At 38.5% G+C, this 22,480-nt stretch overlaps 1 protein-coding gene across 2 annotated transcripts in view; it reads left to right on the top strand.

Moving 5' to 3' along the window:
* Positions 1–4,096: 4,096 nt before the first annotated feature.
* IMPACT (impact RWD domain protein) overlaps positions 4,097–22,480 on the top strand; it is a 31,220-nt gene continuing 12,836 nt past the window's right edge. Inside the window, exons 1-6 of one of the 2 annotated variants that reach the window (XM_049619622.1) lie at positions 4,097–4,226; positions 5,303–5,431; positions 6,396–6,448; positions 8,569–8,631; positions 18,066–18,151; positions 21,307–21,429. In XM_049619622.1, coding sequence (XP_049475579.1) covers positions 4,191–4,226; positions 5,303–5,431; positions 6,396–6,448; positions 8,569–8,631; positions 18,066–18,151; positions 21,307–21,429 — 490 coding nt within the window. In that variant the 5' untranslated portion in view covers positions 4,097–4,190. Of the gene's footprint in view, positions 4,227–5,302; positions 5,432–5,724; positions 5,774–6,395; positions 6,449–8,568; positions 8,632–18,065; positions 18,152–21,306; positions 21,430–22,480 lie in introns of those variants that run through there. The other variant, XM_049619623.1, reaches the window with a different exon arrangement.

Here is a 22,480-nt window from a genome sequence, read left to right as displayed (position 1 = left end):
GCACTCTCAAGTCTATCTGACATAGAAGCTCTGGTGCAGCCAGTCACCCCATCTTTCTTGCTGAGAAGTCCATGGGATCTGGCCACCTGTGTCTCCACTAGGTCACCTGAAGCCTTCTGCAGTTATCACACTAACAGCAAGCAGCCAGACACATATTGTTAAACACATCTGCTCTCTTCCTTCACTCTGGTCTCTGGCCTCTTTGTATATCTTAATTCTATACAGTGTTTACTGTGTTAGAGAGCAGTTTTCATACTTTTTTTTTTTTAAGCCATGTAATTCTTTCATCAAAGGAAGCTTAAATAAGTTAGTTTGGTCTCACTAGAAAAGTGGGACATAGAGAGGTCACCATGAACATTCCTTGTGTGTTAAGGCGCTGAAGCATCATCACAAAAGCTATGGGCAGCAAGTGAAGGATTTCAAGGAAGAAAAAAGACATGATCAGACTCTAACATTGTGAATGATTACTCTGGCAGATGTGAGGAGGATAACTTGAAGAGCGTCCAGATGGAATCCAAAAGAAAAGGGAGGAGGATATGAGGAACATAAGGGATACAGGAATCCAAATCATCAAACTTGCTGTTTGGGTGTGAAAGCAGTGAAAGACAGGGGTGCAGCATGTCTCCCAGGGCTCATGCTTGGGCAATTAATTATCGACCCAGAGGTGCAGCGGTTGCCAATTCCTGAACTGGGGAAGACAGGAGGATGACAAGAGGTTTAGGGAGAAAGATAACTGAGTTTGGTTTTGAACATACTGAGTTTGAAGAAGACATCCAGTAACCAACATTTTGGGTAAACTGATATGGAAATCAGAAGAATCTGGCTTAGAGACCCCTCTTGGATCTAAATCTATGTTACTGTCTGCAAACCATTCTCAGCCTCTGCTTAGGCAACTGCTCAAAGTTCGTGTTAGGTAAAAAATCTTTTCAACTAAGTTGTCAATAAAGTTTTGCTTTTTTTCCCAAGGTGTTTTACACAACAGGTTGGTTGTTTGCTACACTTGTTACTTCAGTAACTATTTCTTTCCTTCTCTTCCAAAGTGCTCTTTGCATGTCTGAGTTTGGGGTTCTCTGTATCTGACACATAAGCATTGAGTGCATTAGAGAGGGTTTTGTTTTGTTCCTTTTGGCAAAGAATCATTTCTGTTCAGAATCTGAGCTCAAAAGAAAAATTAAAGGCTCTAGCTAAGAAGAAATAGGAATTACAGCTGGCCTTAAACAACGTGGGGGTTAGGGATGCCGAACCCCTGTGCAGTAAAAAATCCACACGTAACTTGACTTCCCAAAAACTTAACTCCTAATAGCCTACTGTTGACAGGAAGTCTTACCGATAACATAAACAGTCAATAACATATTTCGTAAATGCATTACATACTGTAGTCTTACAGTGAAATAAGCTACAGAAAATATTAAGAAAATCATGAAAAATACATTTACAGTATTGTATTGTATTTGTCCAAAAAAGTCCACATGTAAGTGGACCCCTGCAGTTCAAACCCATGTTGTGCAAGTGTCAACTCTACTAGGAAATCATGGGTGTAATCTGTAGAAGGTAAAATAGACTGGGCTTCTGTGATATATGGTAAGAAAAGAGGTATTATGTAAAATAAACTGCATATAGTGTGCTTTGTTTAGACTTTCAAGTTGTGCTGTGCATTGTTTTGTTATATTTTAACACGGTAGTTTTCAAATTTGGGCTTAAAGTCTAGGAGGGGCCTCTGTGGGGGAGGTGGGGGGAGGGAAGGTTGTTGGTAATTTGGACTTCAGGACCATCACCACTATTTCAGCCAGAATGATCTAATCTGTTTTACATAAGCTTTCATTGAAGGAAGGATTCTATTTTATTTTTTAATTTATTTATTTTGAGAGAGAGAGAACACGAGGAGGAGAGCAGTAGAGAGAGAATCCCAAGCAGGCTCTGTTATCAGCATGGAGCCTGATGTGGGGCTCAAACTCACAAACTGTGAGATCATGACCTAAGTCAAAATCAACAGCCAGATGCTTGACTTACCAACTGAGCCACCCAGGCCCCCCCCCCCCCATGGCTTTTTTTTTTTTTAACTGTGAAAATCACTATTTTATGCAATAGAAGCTGTAAGAAATGTGAAGAGATCAATGAAGGAAGAGTTCAGAGTGAAGGAAGAAAGCTGTTTAACAATAGATGGACATCTAGGTAGTATTAGGATGCTAACTGCAGAAAGTTTCAAGCAACCTGGAGATGCATGGTGGCCAAACCCCATAGCACTTCCAGGCAAATTCCTTGCCTAGTAGAGACATACCATGATAAACTGGCAGTACCATGGACTTTGGGGCCCAACTTGGTTGGAAGGAGGAGCTAGAAACTGTTTTAGCTCAAGATGAAGAAAAACACACTGTCCAAACCAAATAGAGGGAGGAAATGTGATTGACATTACTGAGGGCTAAAGCCCTCCAAGCACTCTGTTGGAACAAAAATGAATGCACAGCTGCAAACTTATGGAGACAATCAGAAAGCCACATGCAAGCCATGTGACAAGAGGAGGTTAACAGCTATGATGTCAGAGGCAATGAACTGCATGAAATTTCTTACATGGGCCACAATTTTTCTGCCAGTATTTTTCTCACCATGTGAAACAACTACCCTCCCCTTCTTCAATTAGCTAACCTCTACCTGTTCTTCTATAAGTCAGTGCAAGCATTCTCTGGAACAAGAAGCCCAGTAAAATTTGGATGGACGGGGATATCTGGGTGACTCAGTTGGTTAAGTCTCCCACTTCGACTCAGGTCATGGTCTCGCAGTTTGTGGGTTCCAGCCCTGGGTTGGGCTCTGTGCTGACAGCTCAGAGTCTGAAGCCTGCCTGGGATTCTGTGTCTCCCACTCTCTCTCTGACTCCCGCCGCCGCCCCCCCCCCCCCCCCCGCCCCAGCTCTGTCTCTCTCTTAGAAAACAAACACACACATTGGTTGGACGGCCTTTTTTGGTGCTACTAACACAACAAGACACAATTCTAGTCCATTTTAATCTTAATTACTTTTGTTGCTCCCCATCTTAGCTCCTTAAAGGCAATGCATTACGTCTGAAAATGCATCTCTAAAGCTTAGCACAAGAGCCTAATAAATATCTGAATTAATAAATCCACAAGGCTCAGTAAGATCCTCTCAAAGTAATTTAAGCAGACTTCTTTACAAGTACTTAAGTGGTGCACTCTTAACTCAGATAAGTTTTAAGGGGTAATTAAAACACGCCCATAATTAAGACAAAAGAGAGGAAGGATGTAATATTTTGAGGTTTTGTCTGTGCGTGTGAAGAAAGTGAAGAGGGGACAAAATCCCAGTTGAATAAGTTATTATGTGCCTTGATTACGATATCCATATAATTCACAACCAATGTATTGCAAAGTAGGTGTTGGAGGGGTGGGGTGGAGTGGAGACTAACTGAAGCAAATTGATGCAAATGTTTTGGGTAATGAAACAATGACCATTACATTGGCTGGCATAACTAGTGTCTTGTACAAAAGGTGCTTTTAGGCAAAATGTCCAAGAACGCCAAAACAACCAACCAACCAACCAACCAACCAAACCCCAAAAAGCTATCACAATACAACAGTTGGGTGGGTAAGTTTTCCTGCACGCTTTCGAAATGCCGCCTGCTCTCTCCTCGCTGGTTTTTGGAAAATCAAACACATCCTTGCCCAGATTAAACAAAATACCTTAAAACACGTTTTTAAAAATCCAGAAAACAAAACAAAACAAAACAACCCCTGCCTGGAAATGCAAAGACGAGTCTGGGCTGCAGACTGCGGTCGAATTCCTCCCTGGGCCGTGGCTGTAAGCCCGACGCCCCAACGTTTCCCGGGGACTCCGGGGTATACCGCGGCCGCAGTGGGCGACCTGAAGCCCCCAGCCCCGGCGTTTCCAGGACACGGAGCCCAGAAGCCCTCCAGCCGTCTCTCTAGCGGGACGGCTTCCCCGGGCGCCGCTAAGGGGCAGAAAGAAGGCGGGCACAGGGCCAGGGAGAGGAACCTCGGGTGCGGAGAGCCCCTCACATCACCTGGCCCACAACCCGGAAGCAGATGCGGGCTGCGAGGCGCGCCCCGGGTTGCGGTTCCGGGTCGGCCTCGCCGCAGCCGGTGCTCCGCTCGCCGCCGCAGCGCCCCGCCCCCGCACTCCGGACCTGGGCCGGCGGCGGCCGCCTGGCTGCTCCCGGGGCCACATGGCTGAGGGGGACGCAGGGAGCGACCAGAGGCAGGTGAGGGCCCGCCGGGGCGCCGACCTCCAGGCTCGGCTCGGCCTCGCCTCGCCGTCCCGGGCCTCCTCCGCCGAGAGGCCCTCTGCCCGGGGCCGCCCCCATTCCCGCCGGCACCGTCCGGGCCTCCAGGCGCGCCGTTTGCTGCACCGCGTTCCATTTTCTTGGCGCCCGTTCTCCGCCGATCGCCCTCCGGCCAGCCGCTCCCGGGCGTCGGCGGGCTCGGCCTGCCTCCGACGGTGTCGTCGTCAACCATCAGCACGCGACGGAGCAGCTCCGGGCCGGCGACAGAAATCCGGGTTCTGCTTTCTGCCCTGTCGCCGCCGGGTCACCTTGGACAAGCCACTTATCTCCAGTTTCTGCCTTTGCAAAATGGGCAATAATAACACAAACCCTGGAGTTCCTTGAGGGCCCGCTGGATCTTACTCCTCTTGATAGTGAGCTTTCCCTAGTGCGTGGCTCACGTGGGTACTCTTAAAAGCTTTTCCATCTGGGCTGTGAGGCCAAAATGAGATGCATACAAGATTGCATACTTTGCTTCCCCTTTTCACCTTTAGATCCTGTTATTTTTCTTTTTTAACCCCAAACCAAAGAATAATTTCCGAAATGTTTTTAGGATACGATTACCAAAAAAACAACGAAACAACCACCCATACCTGTGCCTAAATCCAAAAGAAACAATGGAGGTATTAAGTAGGACTATATGGCTAGTATATAGCAAGGATACTGGGGAGTGGGAGTGAGGATTATGTGGTACCTAAGAAAAGGTGAAGCAGAGGATGTGTGTTCATCTTTCCACTTGTAAATCATGCTGTAGGGTATTGGATATATCTTGGCTCACTAGTGGCCAAAAACCCAGTGATGTTGCAGCAAGGCTGGTCCTAGTCCTTGTCTGGCAACCACTTACAGAGTAGAACATGGTGACCTGCTGCTAAGACCTTTTGGCAATGTTCCTTCAGGGATCCTTTATAAAGGCTAGTAATGTTAAATAAAAATACTTTATAAGAGAGGAAGGAAAATTCAGGCTTTTAGGGCATGTACATTCGTTGACTTTTTTTCCTCCCATCAACTTCTTACAGAATGAGGAAATTGAAGCAATGGCAGCTATCTATGGCGAGGAATGGTGTGTCATTGATGACTGTGCCAAAATATTTTGTATTAGAATTAGCGACGATATAGATGACCCCAAGTGGACACTTTGCTTGCAGGTATTTTTCCCTCCTTCTCTATAGCCATTTTCCAGTTACAACAGTGACTGTATGATTGACTAATACTGTATTCCTCTAAATGACTGTTGTGTGACTTCTAAATTGTCTGTTTTCTTGTTAGCTTTTGTTAACAATTGAGTAAGCACCAGGGTAATGAAATCTCTGATCACTCAAGACAAGCTTTAACTGATAGTCTCAATCTTTCCTATCCAAGTTATTTTAATTAGATATTCTCAGTGTACCTTTGACAGACTTGAGTTTCACTTCCTTTCATTGTTCTGTTCATTTAATAGGAGAGGGTTTAAACCTGGAAGGATGGCTAACCTTTAAGAGGAAGAATAGGTTAGTAATTTAAAAGGCTTTATAAAACAGATACTTGTTTCTTTATTAACTGAGAATCAGTGTGGTTAAGATAAAAAGTGACAAGATCAGTATAGCTTTCTGTATTAATGCTTATTCTTTGGTGACTGCCTGTATTTTCAACATAAAGGTTTTTGTCAGTGTTTGTTTTTATAACAATACTGATCTGGGAACAAAGGTGTATGGGTCTCTGTAAAGGGTTAGTTATTTAATGTGTTTACCAGTATTTAATAGGATTTTTTTTTAATATTTCTTCAGAAAAATACCTGGAACAAGTTATAGTGCCACCCTTTTCACTTGAGGTTAGGGTTTAATGCCCCTGTTTCAGTTTTCTTTTCATCTTTGTCTTCCCCACTCTTCCTAACTTTCATTGCTTGTATACCTTCTCTGTAAATAATGTGCTCCTTAAAAAATTGGCATTATCATTAACAACATACTTTAAGTATAAATATGAGGAGGCATTTCTCTCCTGAGATTGAACAAAATAACGGTTTTGATTTTAGTTTGGCAAGTAGGAAATTTGTCCAGTAACTAGCTTTATAAATATTGTTAATTTTGAGTCACGATGAAGTATAAACAGATTTATTTTTAAACTGCTTTACAGGTGATGCTACCAAATGAATACCCAGGTACAGCTCCACCTATTTATCAACTGAAGTAAGCTATATTTCTATGTTTATATTCTTACAAAAAGATTATACTTTTTAAAGATTATTTCTCTATATTGTGCTTTGTGTTTATATAAAATACCTTTCTTAGGAAAATACATATGGAAGTTAAGAACACCTTTTGGGGGCACTTGGGTGGTTCAGTTGGTTAAGCGTCCGACTCTTGATTTCGGCTCTGGTCATGATCCCACAGTTCGTGGGCTCAAGCCTCATGTTGGGCTCTGTGCTGGCAGCACAGAGCCTGCTTATGAGTCTCCCTCCCTCCCTCCCTCCCTCTCTCCCTCTCTCCCTCCCTCTCCCTCTCTCCCTCTCCCCCTCTCCCACTCCCCCTGCTCATGGTTGCATGCTCTCTCTCTCACAATAAAGAAACTTACCTTTTGGTAATGTTTATGCATTTTTGAGAGAGAGGGAGACAGAGTGTGAGCAAGGGAGGGGCAGAGAGAAAGGGAGACACAGAATCTGAAGCAGGTTCCCGGCCCTGAGCTGTCAGCACAGAGCCGGATGTGGGGCTCAAACCCACAAACCTGACCCGAGCCAAAGTCTGTTGCTTAACCAACTGAGCCATCCAGGCACCCCTGTTTTAAAAGTTTATTTATTTGGGGGTGTCTGGGTGGCTCAGTTGGTTAAGCATCCGACTTCGGCTCAGGTCATGATCTCATGGTTTGTGGGTTTGAGCGCCGTGTCAGGCTCTGTGCTAACAGCTCAGATTCTGTATGTGTGTCTTTCTCTCTCTTTCTCTGCCCCTCCCCTGCTCACACTGTCTCTCTCTCAAAAATAAAAATACATAAACATTTTTAAAAAAATAAAAAAGTACTTGAAAAGGACACCTTTTGGACTTTGTATAGAGCATTTAAATAAAAAAATTTAAATTATATAAAAAACACATTGCAGAATGTATTTAGTATAAAAGAGAATCACAGCGTTCTTAGGGATAAAACAGCTACTGAATTGTATTTAGAGATAGAGAGAGAAATCTTTCTCTTTAGACAATCTGGTGGTTTAGTTTCTCCTAATCTGGTTCTGCTGACCTAGCCATAGTTCCTTGGCAAGCTTCTGCCTAAGACTGCTTGCCCTCTGGGAATTACCCATGCTTGGTGCTTCTGGAGCTTCTCTCTGCGCCTTGTTGTGGAGGAACCATCTTCTTAGCAGCCTAAGCTTAATCTTAGTCATGACCTGTTGATTGCAAATGATCTTTGATCAGCTTTGCCCACTTGACCTCCTAAGATGTATAAACTTGTGTGAAGAGAATTCCATTAAATTGTCATTATTAAAATTTTTACCTACCAGTGGGATAATTTTTTGTATGTGTTTTAAAACAGAAATAAAATTTGATAATAATAATGGTTCTGTTAATTTTTATTTATTGAAAATGAGAGATATAATTTTAGAATGCCTATAAACATAAATGCCCTTTTCAGGAAAAGTTGATATATATTTTTGTAGTCACGTGGCAACCACTCTATTTGTTAAAGTTGTTTTTGAGACACTTTTTAGAAAAAAAAAAAAATTGGCAATTCCTAACAGTGTCGCAGATACTGTGAATCTGGAAATTTGGATTCTCGAACTTGTTCTGCCATTTACGTAAACCTGGACAGGTTCATGATATCCTATGAACTCACCTCTGTTTTTTTAAAAAAAAATTTTTTTTTAATGTTTATTTATTTTTGAGACAGAGAGAGACACAGCATGAGCAGGGAAGGGGCAGAAAGAGAGGGAGACACAGAATGTGAAGCAGGCTCCAGGCTCTGAGCTGTCAGCACAGAGCCCGACGTGGGGCTCGAACTCACGAACTGTGAGATCGTGACCTGAGCTGAAGTCGGACGCCCAACCGACTGAGCCACCCAGGCGCCCCTCACCTCTGTTTTTTAAACTATATTTTAATTGAATAATATTGAGATTGCCTTCATCAAGGTTTCCTGGGAGGACACAATAAGTTAATGCCAATGAAAGCATTTTGGAACTGTATAGATTTGTACAATATAACATTTTAATGAAAGTAGGTAATTTTTAAAAGTTATCAAATAATTTGTAATTTAATCAGTAATTTCTGTTTGAAATATAAACACAATCCTTGAATAGTCTTCTTCATTGTGTTTTATTTAATCTTAGTGCTCCTTGGCTTAAAGGACAAGAACGTGCAGATTTATCAAATAGCCTTGAGGAAATATATATGTAAGTAGCAAATGATTTTAAAAAAAATTCTACTTGTGATTTTATTGTGGGCTTTTGTTGCCACTGATATGTTAGGGCATTTTCTAAAGTTTTTGTTAAGCTGCCTTTCCCTTAACATAAAGGATGCATTTGAAGAGTCTTTGAAAGACTGGTTATATAATTTTATATATACACTTGATATGATTTCTACTTAGATAAAACAAAAACAAAAAACAGTAACGACTCAGAGCTAATAGCTGTAAAAATACCAGATTGTGAAAGTAAACCTAAAGATACAGTTCTTGTTTTAATACTTTCACAGGCTATGTTGAATGAAACTGGTTACAGCAGAATCTTGTATTAGGTCATAAAACTGAGAGTCTATTGACACTGTATTCTTCACTGTTTCATTCATTCAAGAAATACTACAAGACAGGCACTGTACTAGGTCATAGGTACACATAGTAAAAACAAAAATGGTCTCTGTTTTCATGGCATTTAGAACTTACTGATTGAGATACCACTCATGACATTGTAAAATGAAGGTAAAACTGCAGCTCTGATAAGTTCTGTAAAAGAAAGATATTAATGTGCAGTACTAAATGAATTTGAAACAAGATATGACCTAGTCAAGGATGGCTTGTTTGACTTCAGAGCTGAATTACTGAAGTGAAGATAACTAGCGAATGGCACAACATGTGCAAAGGCTCTGTGTCAAGGAGCTTGTCAGGACATAAAGTTGGTGGTATGAAGGGGGAAGAGAGGGGAGGGGAGAGGAGGGAGGATGCTGGGACAGTGACCTGGTGAGGTAGGCCGGGGAGGTCATGCACAGTCTTGGAGGCCATGTGAAGGATTGTTGTCTTTGTTGTTAAGACCCGTGGAAAGCAGAGGTTTTCAAGTGGTGTGATGTCGTTGATAAGATTCTGACTTTGAAAACACCAATCTGTTTCTGTGTGGAGAGCTGATTGGAAGGGAGCAAGAATAGATACGTTAGGAGGCTAATGCAGTAGTCCAGGGAAGATGACTGTGATTTGGATTAATTTTAGTAAGATGTTAATTTCGTAAAATAAACAATGTTTTAGAATCAGTTTTACTGTAATCCAGAAACTGGTAAGGATTGTCTTATATGTTCTAGGTGGCCACCCTTTTTGGTACAGTGTATCCCTGGGATCTCGGCCAGGTTCCTTTTCCTCCTAAAATATTTAATTAAAATGTGGTAAGTCTTTATGGAATTGCTTCTGTTCATTCCTTCCTGGAGAAGTATGGTCTTCCTTGAGTCCCAGGTTTACACTTGACCCTGGAAGTAACCAAGAACTGGACGTATCAATAAAGGATGACCCCATTAGATATTCCTCAGCATATAAGTATTATTTATTTCCTCAATTAAATGTTTTCTGATAACTTTCTCTAACCTTACTGGTCATTCCAACTTTACGCCCCCAAGAAACTTGTTTCTGTAATCCTTTATTTATGTTTATTTACCATTTTATCTTCTCCCTTAGAGTAGAATAAATATACTGCAAATTTGTTCACCAGTGATGTTGTAATTATACATCTTGTGGTCATTTTCTTAGTTCTTATCTTACATGACATCTGTAACTTATGCTGGTGTTGAAGTACCTCTTTCTTGAAAACCTTCCCATATTTGGATTCTATCATACTAATGTTCGTAAGTTAGATTTTTCTCCTACCTATCCACAATGTCATGTACTCAGAAATGGCTTCCCATCTGCCTTTTTTCTATCCAAAAGCCCCTCTTTTACTAAGAGATAGATCCCTTCCCATAGGACACAATTTGGTGTTCTCCCTAACTGGTTCAGTTGAGCTATTTGGGAATTAGGAAAGGTCAGAGATTATAAAGCAGTTTGTTCTAAAGATAGAATTGTGGTTTATACTGTCTTGCTTATTAAAAAGGGCTTGAATAATCCTGGTCCAATGGTATTGTTTTCACACAGGTGGTGTGAGTAAAAATAAACACTCTTTTAAAAAGAGCACTCTTGGGGCGCCTGGGTGGCTCAGTCGGTTGAGCGGCCGACTTCGGCTCAGGTCATGATCTCGCAGTCCGTGTGTTCGAGCCCCGCGTCGGGCTCTGTGCTGACGGCTCAGAGCCTGGAGCCTGTTTCAGATTCTGTGTCTCCCTCTCTCTGACCCTCCCCCGTTCATGCTCTGTCTCTCTCTGTCTCAAAAATAAACGTTAAAAAAAAATTTTTTTTAAAGAGCACTTTTTTTTTTTTTTAATTTTTTTTTAACGTTTATTTATTTTTGAGATGGAGAGAGACAGAGCATGAACAGGGGAGGGGCAGAGAGAGAGGGAGACACAGAATCTGAAACAGGCTCCAGGCTCTGAGCTGTCAGCACAGAGCCTGACGCGGGGCTCGAACTCACGGAGTGTGAGATCATGACCTGAGCTGAAGTCAGACGCTTAACCGACCAAGCCACCCAGGCGCCCCTAAAAGAGCACTTTTTAAAACACTCTTAAAAAGTTTTGTGACAGCCTTTAATATTTTTCCATAAATCCAGCAGGGGGCAGCAAATTGAAAAATATTATTAGTTTTGAAAATTAGTAAATGTATGAATATAGTTTTTAATATTTATAGTTTCATTATATTCTAAATATTATATCACTATGAAGATTTTTACATTAACATCATTTTGTATGTAAAATGTGATTTTTGGCTAGACAAGAGGATGAGCCATGGTTTGTTTCCTCTTAGGTAGGAAAGCAGAAGTCAGAAAACTAACAGTTTTTCCCGTAAGAATTTATTGAGTATTTCCTATATGCTGGTACTTTGTTAGGAGTTTGGAATTTAAAAATGAAGATAAATGTGTACCAGTATGATATAATGACATAATTACTGAGAGGTTTGGACCAAGTGCTGTACTAGCTTTTTTTTAAGAGGTTTTAGCAACAGACTATCTCTGGGCATGTGGATAGAGTTGTAAAGAAGGGTTCCATTGTGAAGGAGACCTTGGAGCATGGTGTTTGCGAGGTAATCAAGTGGGGAGAGGTTTTCTGGTAGAAGGGACTGCATGAGCAAAATCACGTAGGTGTGAAGCAACCTGGCATCTTCAGAATTTAGCAAATAGTTTAAGATGCCAGGTATATAAATTAGGTAAGGATAAGAATAAAGAAGTCGTAAGTTGGGAAAGAAGTGTGGGCATTATGTTGTAGGCTCTAAGTGTTCTACACAGAGTAGTGATGTAATCAGATTTGTATTGCAGTGTGAGAGATGGGCTGTGAAGAGTTTGAGGAGGAGGGAGATGGTGGAAGCCTTTTTAGGAAGGCAATAAGAATGGATGGAGAAGAATGATCGGTTAAAGAAATACTTAAGAATATAGACTGGGGCACCTGGATGGCTCAGTCGGTTAAGCATCCAACCCTTGGTTTGGGCTCAGGTCGTTATGTCACGGTTCAAGAGTTTGAGCCCCATGTTGGGCTCTGTACTGGCAGCATGGAGGCTACTTGGGATACTGTCTCTCTCTCCCCCTCCCCCTGTCTCCCTCCATTCTTCTCTCCCTCCTTCCCTCTCTCTCTCTCCCCCATCTCCCTCCCTCCCTCCCTCCCCCTTTCAAAATAAATAAACTCTTTAAAAAAAAGAATATTGACTAGGGTTTGGTGATTAGTTAGTTGTAGATTAATTTGCTTATCATACCTTATTTTTGATGAAATATTTTGCATATGAGTATTTTAAATCTGTGAAAATAATTATTTTAATCAAGCAAAAGGTGAATGATGGATTTAAAAATACCCGGAACATAATAATAAATGTTGTTTAAGAGTAATCCCTTAAGGAAAGGGATTAACATTTTTTTTTTTTTTGTAGTACAGGTTTTTCCCCACCATCTAAAAGTGGAGCATTCCTATTAAACCTCTCAAAATGGCATAAAGAAAGAATATCCCCAGCTTTCTGAATGTTCAAGTTACACTGCTTCACTTTATGAAAGACCTACATTTGGTACAGTAATGGCAGTTCTTGTAAAAGTGAAAATTCTCTTCAGGTTTCTTTTGGTTAGTGAAAACAGCTAATGTAGATCTTTTGTAAAAGTGCAGTGGCATAACACAAACTTTTGGAAAATGGGGGAATATCTGTATTTAAATTTACAATGGTTCATTTTAACAATATTTAATTTAAAATCCAAGATGATGATTTTAATTTCCCACAGCCCCTCACATTTTGATTTATCATGGAGTCTTAGATTTGAAAGTTGGGAGGAGAGGCTTATCAGATGAGATCAGGTGCGTTCAGGGTGGTATGGCCGTAGACAAGGCAAGGCTTATCAAAGCACAAATTGCCACAAAGCTAAAAGAGTGAGGAAAACATTGTTCAAGACTATTGCAGTAGGGGAGAGAGGCCAGAGCTCAGTCTGACCTCAACTTCCAGAAACAAAAGGCAGAATTTTTTGTGTTTTTAATTCCAATGAGTTAACATACAGTGTTATTAGTTTCACGTATGTAAGATATCATAATTCCATACATTGCTGGTGCTCATCATGACAAGTGCCCTCCTTAATCCCCATCACCTATTTCACCCATCTCCCTACCCACCTCCCCTCTGGTAATCATCTGCTTATTCTCTATAGTTAAGAGTCTCTTTCTTGATTTCTCTCTCTCTCTCTTTTTTTTTTTTTTGTCTCCTTTGCTTTTTGTTTTGTTTAAATTCCACATATGAATGAAATCATATGGTATTTGTCTTTCTCTGACTTATTTCACTTAGCATAATACTTCAATCCTTTTTCTATGGCTGTGTAATATTCCATTATACATATTTATATATGTCACATCTTTATCCATTCATCAGTGGATGGACACTTGGGTTTCTTCCATATCCTGGCTATGGTAAATAATGCTGCTATAAACATAGGGGTGCATATATTGCTTTGAATTAGTGTTTTTGTACTTTTTGGGTAAATACCTAGTAATTCGATTGCTGGATTATAGGATAGTTCTATTTTTAACTTTTTGAGGAACCTCCATACTGTTTTCCACAGTGGCTGTACCAGTTTGCATTCCCATCAGCAGTGCACAAGGGTTCTATTTTTCTCCACATCCTCCCTAACACCTATTGTTTCTCATGTTGATTTTAGCCATTCTGACAGGTGTGAGGTAATATCTGATTGTACTTTTGATTTGCATTTCCCTGATGGTAAGAGATGAAGAGCATCTTTACCTGTGTCTATTTGCCATCTGGGTGTCTACTCTGGAGAAATATCTATGTGTTTTGCCCATTTTTTAATTGGATTATTTGTTTTTTGGGTGTTGAGTTTTATAAGTTCTTTACATATTTTGGATACTAACCCTTTTTTGTATGTGTCATTTGCAAATATCTTCTCCCATTCCATAGATTACCTTTTAATTTTGTTGATTTGTTTCTTTTGATGCATAGAAGTCTTTTGTTTTTATGTAGTCCCAGTAGTTTATTTTTGCTTTTGTTTTTCTTGCCAGGAGAATTTTTAAAATTTTCATTCCAGTGTAGTTAACATGCAATGTTATATTAGTTTCAGATGTACAATACAGTGATTCAGCAGTTCCATATATTACTCAGTGCTCATCAAGATAAGTCTGTTCTTAATCCCCTTCACTTAATTTACCCCATCCCACACCCCCCCCACCTCCCCTATGGTAACCAGCTGTTTGTTCTCTAAAGTTAAGAGTCTTTTTTTTTTTAATTTCTCTTCCTTTGTTTGTTTCTTTAATTCCACATGAGTAGAATCATATGGTATTTGTCTCTCTCTGCTCTTATTTTGCTTAGCATTATGCTACCTAGATCCATCCATTTGTTGCAGATGGCAAGTTTTCATCCTTTTCTATGGCTGAATAATATTCCATTGTGTGTATGTATGTGTATGTATACACATACATACACACCATATTTCCTTTATCCCTTCATCTATTGATGGACACTTGTGTTGCTTTCTTAGTTTGGCTGTTGTAAATAATTCTGCAGTAAACATAGGGGTGCATGTATCCTTTCAAATTAGTGTTTTTGTATTCTTTGAGTAAATGCACAGTAGTGTGATTCCTGGATTGTAGGGTAGTTCTACTTTTAATTTTTTGAGGAACCTGCCTACTGTTTTTCACAGTGGGTACACTAGTTTGCATTCCTATCAACAGAATTTGTAAGGGCTGGGATAAGGATTTGAGGGAAGGTTAATCAGTGAGCTGTGTAAGCCCAGTAAGTTATTTCCTGAGTTTGCAAATGTGTTTCTCATGATTAGGCCATCTGTGTTTGCTAATTGTTGCTCATCAGAAGTTAGGCTCCTCCCCTCCCATAAAGACGGGAGAAGGGATGCTGTCTTCCTTAATGATTACAGTTCAAAATGATGGCTGCCAGGTCCTTGAGAAAGACACTCTTAGGCTATAAAACTGACAGGATTCTCCCTAAATCCTTTGGGATACTCCCAAAGGAGTAGAGAAAGAATTTATAATGTCAAGTTTTCTAACAAAAATGCACTAAGAAAAGGGAGGTCAGGGCCTATAGTTAGGAAGTTCTGCCAGTCTCAAGTTTAGCTAAGCTGGCATTAAGGCTGTCTTGGCCAGGCTTCTAGAATCAGTTTTGGAAATAATGTGGCCTCTTTGAATCTGTTTTCTCATCTGTAAAATAAGGATAATAGAATAATACTGTTGTGAGGATTAAATGACATAATCTGTGTAATGTGCTTTAGAAGCATATGATAGCCACCCTTAATTTTATTGTTATTAAAAGAATCATCTCATCCAATTTTGTCATTTTGAAAATGGGATAATAGAAACTCAGATTGAGTGATTTGTCTGAGGTCACACAACTTAGTAGTGTATTTTAGCAAGTGGCTTTGTCCATAAATCAACAAATATAAATATTAGAAAATTAAAGATACAACAGAGCCACAAGTAACATGACTTTGTTTTGATCATTCTGGATTGGCTAATAGTCATTTAAGTATAGCTATTCACAAAATCCAGCTTTTAGTCCAAGTTTGTCTTTTATTCAATTTGAAACAAATATTGTTCTAGACATTTTCTATTTAGCTACTTTACCATAATTTAATTTAATAAATAAAAGCTTAGCATCTCACCCTATAATAAGTAGTTTTTTAAAATTTTGTATCAGAGTCCTTAGGATTCCGTAGACTTCCTCCAGGACCAGTTGTGGGTGGCGTGCAAGGCAGATAGACACAGGAAGGAGGACTCTCAGCTTTTGTCTGTTTGTTTCTGATTCTGTGAGAGATTTCGTTATAGCAATGCAAAAGTTTGAAAACCACCAAATCCTAGTGGATAGTTAAAATCTTGGACCAAGGAGAAAACACAGTTTCTTCTTACAAGAGAAAACACAAATGCAGCAATAACAACAACAACAAAAACAAACAAACAAAACACCATTAGTGATAGAACAAGGGAAAGAGTAATTGTCATTTTCCTTAGGAAATTGTAAACACCCACTACAACTTCCGTACGTTGGATTTCAGTAAGTTTTGTTAAATACAAGGGAAAAAGGAAGCATTCGGTAACTGATGTTGGGCAGAAGTGCTGTTGTACGTTTTTCTGCAAGAAGCCGTGGGCCGGAGGAGAGGAGATTTGGAGTTAAGGTTTAATTTTGTCTTTATTATTTGGAAAAATTATTTATTAATCGTTAAAATTCTTCCAAGGTGTTTTCACAACACTCCAACAACAAATCTGAATGTGAATGTATGATTCATACACAGGATGATTTTCCTGTCTCGAAGGGTGGCTTAAGGATTTAGTGAAGTAACAAAGTGTTTTCTACATGTCTTCTGTATAGTAGGTGTTCATTAAACACTAGATACTGGTATTACTATTTTTGGTGATGTGAAGAATTCAATAGAATGAGATTAGGAGATGGAGAGAATTATATACAAAAACATAAATTTGTAAGGATCACAAACACTGATATAAGGGACCCAGTTTTCTCATTGACTACCATCCCCCCAGGCCAGCATGTAGACATGGTGTAGTTATGTTGAGTGAATTAAGATAGGTTCACTTGAAGAGAAACTGCTTCTGTAAAGTAAGATAACATGCTGTAAGTCTCTGTTTTATAGATGAAGAAACAGACTCAGAGTTCAAGTGGCTTACTTGCCTAGGATCATAGCTGCTTGATAGGAGAGCAAAATGCAGTGAGCAAGCTGAGTTTTGGAGTCAGTCTGCATTCACATTCTGTCTCTGGGCTTCTTCACTGCTTCTAAGACTGTTTTAGACAAGTCTGTTTTCTCTAGGTCTGTTTTCTCATTTGTACAATGGGGAAATAATACTTCATTAAATAATTGTGAGCATTTAATGTGTTGACACATAGAATGAACTTTGGGCTTTGTATATACTCAATCCATCGTACCTTTCTGCGTCTATACCTCTGAATCATTTATTGAGAAGAGAGGATAGAAGTGGGAATTGTTTAAAAGAAATTCAAACCACATTCCCCAAATTTTAAAGCCTTCCCAGTTGAATTTTCCTCTCTCTTAGAATCTTAGACACCAGTTACCAGAGCACAGGGAGGAATGTTTAGTGCTAAGGAGTTATGGGTGAGATGGGGAAGATTTGAGGGTACAGAATTATTTGAAAACAATATTTTCTTCTCTCTGCTTGTTTTGAAAGTTTCCTTTGGTGGGTACTGATGAGTAGTGATGAAGAGAGATAGTGGTTTCAAGGGGGACTTTCAGAGGAAGGAGGTAAGGTGTTGTTATCAAGTAATACGGGGATTACTTTAAGTACACGTAACGGACATTTATCTAAAGTTGGTGTCATTCCCTAAAGAGTAGACACCGGAACCTTTATTTTATTGCTGTTGTCATCATTTGACATAACTCTATGGACATGAACCATGCCATGTTCTTTTTCTCAGTGACCTTTGAGTTGGATTTAATTTATCTGAATCAGTCAGACATTATTTGGAACCAAAATGAGTCAATTTGGGCAACAGAATATTTTGTCAAAAACAAAATGCAATTGTAAAGTTGTTACCTGAATTGTCTTTTAAGTCTTTTAAATTTGGTCTCTGAGGGAGTTCCTCTGATGCTTTGCATTCTTCTTTGCTGAAATAATTATACCAAACAAGTGCCAAATAAGCGGTTTGAAATTGTTCAAAAAGCTTAAAAAAAAAAACCAAGCTGTGACATCAGTACTGAAACTATATCTGCTAACAGGAACTGAATCCCTTTACATCTATCTACTTCATCTAGTTCAAGTTCAGAAGTTTTCTTTACCCTCTTTGGTTGCAGCTTTTCTCTTATTTTAAGTAAGCAATGTTAATTTGGAGCCTGTTGAAATTGTTAATACTGATATGAACATCTGTATTCAATACTTAGCTAACAGATGTTAGGGAATCTCATGTTATTATAAATTCTTTTGTAAAAGGCATAGCTAGATTGCATATAATTTCTTAGATTGTAAATATGTTTATATTTTCTTGAATTTGAGAAAGAATTTTTTTTAATAACCAAGTTTTCTCTTCAATTTTGTTTAGACAGAATATTGGTGAAAGTATTCTTTACCTATGGGTAGAGAAAATAAGAGATGTTCTAATACAGAAATCTCAGATGACAGAACCAGGTAAATACCAGAAGAATATTATTAATATTATTAATGCTCTTTTAACTTAATCATAATTAAATTTCCATGTAACTATTCTAAATGAAATTTTTAATGAAAAATCTGTATTCTGTTTTATGGTTCATATGTGGTAAAATACAGGTTTCTCTGGACAAGTTCATTTGCTCATGTAGTTATGGTTATTTCTATGTGATTTTAGCCTCTTTGGTTTCATATTATACTCTTACAGAACTTGGGTTAAAGAACGTGGGTCTAAAATTTCTGCTTTCTTTGACTATTAAGGTAATATGAACCATGTAACATTCCTCATGAATTACTGGAGTACACAAGTTAGACATTAGCTTCAAATGAGTAAAGTGTTTATAGAAAAAGAACTCTGGAAAACACACCAACTGATATTTAGGATATAAAAATTTACTTTGAAAATTGATTTTTAAATTGAGATATAGTTCACATACCATAATTATTTATCCTCTAAAAATGTGTAATACAGTGGTTTTGGTATATTCCAAAATTGTACACCTGTCGCTACTATCTAATTTCATATCAAAGACATATATTGATTTTCAAATCAATTATTATTTATTATTTATTATTATTCTTTATTATTCTTTGATTGAATCATTCATGACAACGCAGGTGTTTCTAATATTTCATTGTTACCACTGATAGAATTGTTTTCAATCTGGTAAAGAGATTTTTAAAAAACCAGCAATAGTTTATTTACTAACTTTTTAGAAGATTATTTATAAGGAACCGATTATTTTGGACTCACTTAGCAAAATCATTATATATTTAAAATTGATAGTAGTGGTAACTTTTTCAGAGCATTTTACTATTTTTCTGTAGAAAATAAACGTTTTTACTGCTTCCATTAACATCTGAGATAAATGGTATGAAGATATTCTCTCCATGTGACAATCATTTTTGAATTGTTTTCCTGACTTTTATAATTCATGTTCTGATTTTGTAGCATTTCAGGGCATTGATAGGAAAAGTAGTCTCAAAATAAAATTGATTTTTGCTGATCTACCATGCTAGAGTGTGGGATAATTGCAAAAAATGGAATGTATGCCAGTAAAAGTTTAGGACTCCAAAAAATTTGGAATCACTCAATTCTCAGGAGATTTTTAAAAGTATAGATCTTAGAAATAAGATATTTCCCCTTTTCCATCTATATCCACATTACAGTTTAGCCACTCTTTAAATTGTAATGTTATTGATTTTTGTTTACAATTTGTAGTTATACTTTTTAGAAATTTTGTTTGGTATTTTCTTACCAAAAATTGTTTTTGTAGACTTCATACTAAAATGGAAGGATTTGTAATTCTAAAGAACTAATAAGGTTACAAGCTCGTGATCAAGATATCTCATGAGAATTTTCCATTCTACCCACTTAACAAGTAACTTAGATTGATTTTACTGTTAATCTTCAGTACAAATTTATCTCATAGGTTTTTTCTATTGCAGAAGTACTAAATTTTGAAGTAATTATATACACAAAAAATTTTTACAATTCTGTACTAATTTTAGACTTACAGAAAAATTGCAAAAATAGTACAATGAACTCTTTTATATTCCTCACTCTGTTTCCCCTAGTAACAGCCTACTTAACCACAGTATAATTACCAAGAATAGGAAACTAACATTGGTATAATATTAACCAAACTAAAGATCCGAATTTCATGGATTTTTTCCACTAATGTCTTTTCTGCTGTTACAGGATGCTGTCCAAGATTCTACATTGCATTGACCTGTTATTTCTCCTTACTTTCTTCTAGTCTGTAAATAATTTCTCAGTCTTTCCTTGGCTTTTATGACCTCTTATGACCTGACACTTTTGAAGAGTACTGTATTTTGTAGAATGTCCCTCTGTTTGGGTCTGTCCATTGTTTTCTCATATTGGAGCAAGATTAGGCATTTTGGCAAGAATATCACAAAAATGATATTGTCTCCTTCACAGTGCATATATCAAGGAACTCATGGTATCAGTATGCTTTATTGTTATGTTTACCTTGATCCTTTGGTTACGGTGGTATCTGTCAGGTATCTCCACTGTAAAGTTATAGTATTAATCAAGCCTCTCCAGAGAACCAATTGGGTGTGAGTGTGTGTGTGTGTGTGTGTGTGTGTGTGTGTGTGTGTGTATGTATGTGTGTATGCATGTGTATTTATAAAGACAAGGATGGGGGAAGAGAGGGGTGGATGCAGAAGAAGGGAGGAAGAGGTGTGGAAGAGAAGGAGAGAGAGATCAATTTAAGGAATTGGCTCATGAGATTGTGGAGGCTGGCAAGTCCACACTCTGCAAGGTACTTTGGCAGGCTGGAGACCTAGGGAAGAATTAGTGTTGCAGCTCAAGTCTGAAGGCTGGCTGTCTGCTCGAAGAATTCCCTCTTCCTCTGGGGAGGCTAGTCCCTTTTCTATTAAGACCTTAACTAGATGTAGCTCTCTCACATTGTGGAGGACAGTCTGCTTAACTCAAAGTTAACTGATTTCAATGTGAATTCCATCTAAGAAATACCTTTACAGAAACATCTAGAATAGAGTTTGATCAAATAAATATCTGGATACTGTGGACTAAACTAGCCAAGTTGACATATAAACTTAACCTCACAGTTACTGTCTTTCCCTTTGTAGTTGATAAGTACCTTGAGGGAGATACTTTGAGCCTCTGCTAATATCCTGTTCCTCCTTAAACTTTAACTTTAATATCTATTAGTCTGTCTTGTCAACAGGATTTATTGCTGTGGTGTTTGCATAATAATGATTCTCATTTCCTTCTTTCCTTCTTCATGGAATTGGAATTCTTTTGTGAGGAAGAGATGCCTCTTCTCCCTGTTTGTTTTTTATTTATTTTTATCAGTATGAACTCATGTATATTATTTTACTCCATGGGTTAAAATTCTATACTATCATTATTTTGTTGCTCAGATTTTTCCAGGTTTGGCCTTCAGGTAGACTCTTGTATTCTTTTTTGTTAGCTCACCTGTCTTTTTTTTTTTTTTTTTTTTTTTTGAGCATTTCTTTGCTCTCCGGAATCATAAGCTCTTCCAGGCTCATCTTTTATTTATTTTCCTAGACAAAGACCAACCAGTTATTAAGTGGAATTCCTTACTGTCCTCTAAGTTCATTCATAAGGTCTCATATCCACATAGGTCCTGACATCAAGAAGAAAACTGAAGAGGAAGATGTAGAATGTGAAGATGATCTCATTTTAGCATGTCAACCGGAAAATCCTGTTAAAGCATTGGATTTTGAGATTAGTGAAAATCAAACAGGTATATTACCATCTAGTTTATTTTGAGGTGTGTGGGATGTTTCTGAAATGGTATAGAACTGTAGTAAACTCTCATACATTAAGAAATAGTTATTAATTTGCAGAGAATTGAGGGTTTTTTTTTTCCTGCCTGCTGGCCATTTTGATGTTTGCTAGGTCTGTCAGAATGATGAGGAAAAAACAGAAATTTCTCCCTCCCCCCACTGTTTTTTTTTTGTGTGTGACTTTCTAGAGTTTTGAATTAATGATAGGAGAAACTGAAACTAAGAAAAACTCTGTTAATGTTTTCAGTTCACATCCTGTTTTTATATGTCTATTTTGAAATCCTCAGCTATCTCCTGATGTTTCAGTTAACTTTTAGTCTGTGTTCATAAATATAATAGCTGAACGTACAGCCACAGAACTCAAGCTAGTAAAATGCCTGTAAGATTTTAGTTTTTGCTTAAGTAGATTTGTTCCATAATCAGATAGTATTCAGCTTATGAATAGGTTGATGTGATAAATCAATCAGCTGTATGTTGCCATTGGAAAATATCTTCTATTTTAGTATCTTAAAATTTTGAACGGTAGCATCAGTTTTCTCAAGGCTTTTACAAAAACATCATAGGCCAGAGGGAACTATGCATTATACAGTAGCTTTCAAACAATACTATGAAGCTTTAAAGTTCTTGTGTGGTGTTTCAGGACCAGGAAGGGAAATAAATAGGAAGAGAAAGAGTGGGAGAAAAGACCCAGGATTCCCACCCCTACCTCAGTCTCACATTTTATTCATTTATATATTTGTGGATTTGGCGTAAGATTTCTTTCAGGAAACAGGATACACTATTAAAAGCAAGAGTAAAAAGGGGCGCCTGGGTGGCTCAGTCGGTTAAGCGTCCGACTTCAGCTCAGGTCATGATCTCGCGGTTCGTGAGTTCGAGCCCCGCGTCGGGCTCTGTGCTGACAGCTCAGAGCCTGGAGCCTTTTCAGATTCTGTGTCTCCCTCTCTCTCTCTGACCCTCCCCCGTTCATGCTCTGTCTCTCTCTGTCTCAAAAATAAATAAACATTAAAA

The sequence above is a fragment of the Panthera uncia genome, assembly GCF_023721935.1.
Source record: "Panthera uncia isolate 11264 chromosome D3 unlocalized genomic scaffold, Puncia_PCG_1.0 HiC_scaffold_8, whole genome shotgun sequence".
NCBI classification, from domain to species: domain Eukaryota; kingdom Metazoa; phylum Chordata; class Mammalia; order Carnivora; family Felidae; genus Panthera; species Panthera uncia.
Note: the sequence above shows the minus strand (reverse complement) of the source record. Positions and strands in the feature narration are given on the sequence as shown.